This window comes from Echinococcus granulosus (assembly GCF_000524195.1).
Source record: "Echinococcus granulosus chromosome Unknown EG_S00023, whole genome shotgun sequence".
Lineage (NCBI taxonomy): Eukaryota > Metazoa > Platyhelminthes > Cestoda > Cyclophyllidea > Taeniidae > Echinococcus > Echinococcus granulosus.
This window is the reverse complement of record NW_020170403.1, coordinates 751942-757698: the sequence shown is the minus strand read 5'-3', so window position 1 is coordinate 757698 and position 5757 is coordinate 751942. Positions and strand designations below refer to the sequence as shown.

General features: G+C 40.7%; 1 protein-coding gene across 1 annotated transcript; it reads left to right on the top strand. All coding sequences in view use genetic code 11, as the record gives it.

Annotated features, from left to right (window-relative positions):
* Window positions 1-2549: 2549 nt before the first annotated feature.
* EGR_04012 (RPE-spondin) lies at window positions 2550-4950 on the top strand (the record flags this gene model as incomplete). The annotated part of the gene is made up of 4 exons (XM_024493261.1): window positions 2550-2871; window positions 2946-3170; window positions 3295-3433; window positions 4584-4950. The coding sequence occupies 4 exons, from the start codon at window positions 2550-2552 to the stop codon at window positions 4948-4950; spliced, it is 1053 nt and encodes a 350-aa protein (XP_024352360.1).
* Between the last annotated feature and the right edge of the window lie 807 nt (window positions 4951-5757).

The following is a 5757-nucleotide window of genomic DNA, read 5'->3' as shown; positions in this document are numbered from 1 at the left end:
GGGGGTCTTGCAAGAGCAAAATATGAGGTCAGCTGGTGTCTCCTTTGGAAAAATTTGCAGACTGCATTCGCGATTACTTTAACAAATGGGATAAGGTCAGGGTCACTGCTCTGACTGACCATAGGTAATTATTTAAAGTGGAACTAAAAAAACTTAATGCCTAAAATGATTATACCAAGCTTCAAATAACAGAGACAAATATTTTAACTTTGTAATTTCTATGCTGAGGAGTGCAATTTTGTCCTTTTTGTTCTTCAAAGCCCCACACTCTTGTCCCATTCTTCGAAATCCCCACATAAAGTGGGGTATAAGTCGTAAGCCTCAGCACTAAAGCATTTGAAAATCAAGATGATGATTTTTTATTAACAAGAAAGTCTATTAAAGGTTCCACATTTTGAAATTTTGAAGCATTTGTTGAGTAGATTCTTCTGTCTACGAGGTCTGTGCCTTTGCCTTTCCCAACGGCCTCCCAGCTTTTGTGTGGACCAGTGCTGAACCATTCTTCTGGGCTGGTGTGCCCTTATTACGGATTCGGGAAAGACCCCAGCTGCAATGGTAGTTTGGCTTAACTTATAATTTTTCACCTAATTCGGACATTCCCCTTTATTTGCCCTTTCTGTTCAGACGAAGACCCATTACCGAACACCTTTTTAATAAATGGTATCAAATTACTTCTAAGGACTCTTTAACTGTCTCGTTCACATTCACCGAGTTCAAAGTCTCCAATAGTTTTAACTTTTTATAGTGCAACTGGACCACTTCATTAAAGGTATTAATGCCCCAGGCTTTTGGAGGCTTGAATAACTTCTAATCTCATTTCGATGACCCTCTCCACCTCTTTCTTAATCACTTGTGTCTATTCGCTGAATAAAATGAATTAGTGAATATCTAGTCTTCCTTATTAAAAAAGTACGTTTATATTTCTGGCTGTTGGTGCCCATGATTCAACCTAGAAGAGCTTAGAGCAGCATATTTTGTTATACAACTTTCTTGGTAAATAAGGAGTGACTAAAGCATCAGCAAAGAAACGTGCTAGCTAAATTGCAAGCTAAATATGACTTGTAGAAAAATTTGAGTCATATGTAACCCGTCTTTAAGAGGTAGAGGCTAGTTAACAGTGCCTTACTTACGCAAGGACTCCATTTCATTAATTGAACCCAACGTCACAAATAAGTGACAAGCGGTCATTAGTTTACGATGAAGAACAAAAAGGGATTAGTTGTGTTTTGGAAAAAAAACTGGTTATTGAGAAAAGGTACAGCTTTTTAGTTTTTTGAGCAGCATTACATTTAAAAGAACAATAGAGCATCTTCGCTGTTGTAGTCAGGCCTTCTAAGAGGTCTCGGTGGGAAGAGTGTTACCATGATACACTCATGCAGCCAGATTATAGAGAATTTAAAGTAGCAATGCACAACATACGAAATGCGTCTTTTCTCCATTTTCCGCGTGAACAAAGTTGCGGTACACATAGCGGCAGGAATCGCTACTTTATTGTCAAGCTTCTCGGTTGTCAAACTTGCTACTTTGAGGTAAAGGAACAAATGACTAATTGTGGATTCAGACTAAGACAGTTTTGATAAGGAAGAAATTGTTTCTTTTTCAGTGAAAGCGAAAGTAGGTGTTGTGATGGGGAAAATACGTTTAGCGCAAACAGATAGAGCGACTTCTTCGTACTTGGTAGGGTTAATCGCAGGACCTTGTCCATCAGTTTAACATTTTATGAGGTATTTTGCCTGCTAAATTGTTATTTACCTGTCGAAATGCTTACCAACAGTTTGAAATGCCAGACCTGCACAATTAAAATCTTTAGAAATATTGTGTAGAATTTGTAATACTTAGGCATGCGTAATTGCGGCTAAGTAAACTAATGACTTAGTAAGCAATGCTTTTCAAAGCACTTATTTGTGTTAATCGCCTTCAGTTACCTAACAAACTAGCTCGAAACACAAAAAGGGGAGGGCGATTTAAATCAGGATGTTGACTTATTCCTTTCTAAAGGCGAATTAAAACAAAATCCCTCTCTCTAGGTCATTGGGGCGTGTATAAGGTAACACGCGGCGTTCACTTCGTTTTAATAAGTCATCGAAAATCAATTAATCGACTGGGCACAAATCGATAGGGTGAATGAACTCCCACAATCAGTTTGGTAACACGAAGTTGCCAGTTTAAAAGAAGCTGTTTTAAGGGCTAAAAGTGTGCTGAATTTTGCACAGATTTTTCCAAAATAAACCACCTATACAAATATTCCACCAATTATTTGTGGTTTTTGGAGGTAACGACACGGAAACACCTCTCACGATCAAATTACGTAGGCCCTCTTACCCCTGTGTAGTCTACTTTAGACTGTTATGGAGACTAGCTAAGCTGCGCTGCCCTTGATTCTGACAAAAACACACTGCAATTGGACAGACCGTTCTCCCTGTTCATATTCAGCGCTTCGCTGCTCAGCCAATCAGCGTGCACCTAGGCACGAACATTACCCTGTGGTATATAAGGCTTGAAACAGGTCACCGGTAACATATCGCTCATCCATCAAGGGTGATTTTCCGATGCAGGCCAATCTTTTCACATCAGCGATGAGGCTAGTGCTACTGCTGCTTCTTCTGACTGTCTGTAGTTTCAACACCGAGCTTGCCGATAGAAGTGGTTCCTGTCGCAACCACGATGGCAATCCGATTTGTTGCACTGGACGTGCTAATTGCAGAGGTGTCTTGCGTGTCACTCACGTCTCGTATAGTTACACTCCCCGAGGCTACAGATTAGCCGATTCCAGACGATTCCTTCAGCACGCAGCAAGGTGTTTTTGTGACGAGTACTGTCTACGAACTAACGACTGTTGCTGGGACTATAGAGACGTCTGCGCAAAGCCCAGTAAGTCAGCTTTTCATTTGCCCTACTTTTTGTTGTTTTCAAGTAAGTTTGATTTATTGGGGGCGTCTTTGTAGAAATCAACTGTGGGGTGAGCGCATGGAGCCGTTGGTCACCTTGCAACCGTCTTTGCGGAAAGGGTAACCAGACTCGAACCCGAAGCATTACAAGAGAGGCGGCCAATGGCGGCGATCAATGTCCACTGCTCATGGAATCACGCACATGCAGTGGATTCACCTGCAATCGTAGACGTGTTGGAAGGTCTGAATACAACTCTTATCGTCATATGGAACTGCCTTCAGGTTAGATTAATGGCTCTTCCCTAATTTTAAGGATCACTTGTCAGTTTTTGACCATGGCCGAAAAAGGGGGGATCATTTACTATATTGTGCAATCAAGTTCACTATTTCTTACACTTTGTTCTAGAGGTTGCAAATCTACTGCCGGTAGATGGGGATATAGAGGAAACGATAAAGCAGTTCGACATGCGTTGGGACATTCGTCGGAAACTCTACTACGGGCGTTTGATACAACAAAATAAAACCGATATACCGGACCCCGAACCGTAAGTTGATGCTGCTGGATCCTCTTTTACCCCACCCAAAGTGGTACGCGCTCTTCCACGGATTTGTTCCAAAGGGAGGGAAATAAGTCGAGGCAGATAAAAGGATTTAGCGAACTACGCAATACATTTACTCTAGTTTGCGTATATGTACTGCATGTGCGTGTGTAGACGCGGTTCTGTAGGTGTACCATCAAGCACCTGGGCCAGGGGGAAGCACAACTGCCGAAATTTGTGTTGCATCTTGCCCCATGCAGAAGAAATGAATGAGTAAAATGGAAGCAAAGAGGAAGTACACATTTTTGCCAGTGTGATAAAGTAAGAAAATGGGCAAATTCAAGCGTCCTCTTCGTTCACTAGACGCATTCTGGTTTCCTAAAGCAAATAAACAGAACAGGAATTACATTCTGCATGGCCTATGCGCCTTTTCTCTTGATTGAAAGATAAAAACTTCCCTTGATTGAAAGATAAAAACCATTTAAATAGAGAAATATAGCCCTCTGAATAAGATCTATTGTTCGTTTTATTTGAAATATGTTTGAACTTCTCCTTCGTTGATGAATAAAAGAAGTTAATAAAGAGGAGTCACTGCTGCTGATTTTCGCAAAATTTGATTGGTTAATAGAATCAGCAATCTGTTCAAGATTCTCAAGTTTATTTGATGTACATATTTTTGACGTTTTTTGGCATTTTAAAATTTTTAAATAGATAAATTAATAATTGGGATATAAACCTGATTTCTTAAAATAAATATTTTCTGTTTTTCTGAAACACAATATCACTGCTTATCAATGTACTGCGAGTTTCTTATCTGTACATTTCTAAATTAATGCGAATTTGATTAGAATATTTTTAATTATGATTTAATTGCGAAAAGCCTTTGGTTGATTCTTTTAGAAAACCCCACTAATTTTTGGTTTTGCATTTTGTTACTCAATTTGTTTATTAAAATCCTGAAGGAATTTTCCTATTTTCCTCCAATGCAAATAATTATTGAACCGACTGTCAAAACCTGTCACTAGCTCAAATCACTAGCGATTTTACTATTCATTGAGTTAATGTGCCATAAAGTCGATATTTTCCCCAGTTAACAAAGCATTAGAACTTGTCACTTCGTCAGTTTAAATAAATAGGTTTTTTCATAACTATGCAGATACAGTGCCTACTACGAAATAATCAAATCCAATGATGCCTGCAAAGCGGGAGGAGCACCACCACGAAGACAGGAGGGTAGGTCTCAGAATCCGTGGGGCAGTTCATTCGAGCGCATTTACGACCTGGATCATCCCTGGCTGTCGACAGCTCTGCTGCGCCCTGGCCAACAGATTTGTGCTACCTGCTACCCCAAGTACATGCGCCCCGAGCTGGGTAACCGCTGTCCTGGCACCGGTTACCCCGGCTTGACCTCGCGTTGGCGGGCTCTCAATACTTTCGACTGTCAAGGCACCTTCCGCATGATCAGTGTGCCTCAGCGCGCTAGTACGTGTCGGCAGCAACCCACAGCATTCATTCTCACTTGATTTGTTGATCCTCCTTTTTGCACATTGCTGCTTGGACCACTCACACATCCCCTGCCCCAGCTTGTTAGCCCTCTCTTCAACTATCCACCTCGTAACCGTGTCCTTTATTCGCCCAATGCTAAGCAGCAAGGAGAAACATGAATACGGGTGTATGTGGAAAGCTATTCATCTATCCTTCCGCTCATCCATCCTAAGCGAGCGTGTGTATGCCCTATTTTTTTATGCCTCGCCATCTAGGGAGCAGAATGACGCCTATGTCCTTCTCATTTTTCGCCCATAAATACATATATGTATACCCACAACGGCATACACTAAACTCGTGCATACATGCCCAGACATACAGCCACAGCCACATATGCATATAGCAATATTCTAAGTGTTTCGATGCCTAGAGGCGCAGACAACTTCCTACTTTTTCTGACATCATTGAATTCGCTGATTGTGTGCATTTAATTCCTGTACAAATACTCCGATTGTTTTCAATTTCTCACCGCCTTCTCTTTGCTTCTTCCATGCTTGGTGGGGACTTCCATGCTTTTTAACTAGACAGGATGTCGCCAAGTTGGCTTTTTGTAGACCTTCTCCGTCGGTGAGTTAAAGACAAGTTTGCGTTTTCGTTTTAAAAGTTTTCAGTTGTTCATGTTCTCGTTCCAAAAAGGACCTTCTTTGGTGATATTTAAATCACTTTTGCAAAAATGATTAAACAAAGTTCATTTGCTTCTCATTCATCATCAAATATGGTGGCAAAATTTTTTTTCTTAAAGGATTATCTATTCCATTTGAAATATCATTCTCAATAACCCTCAT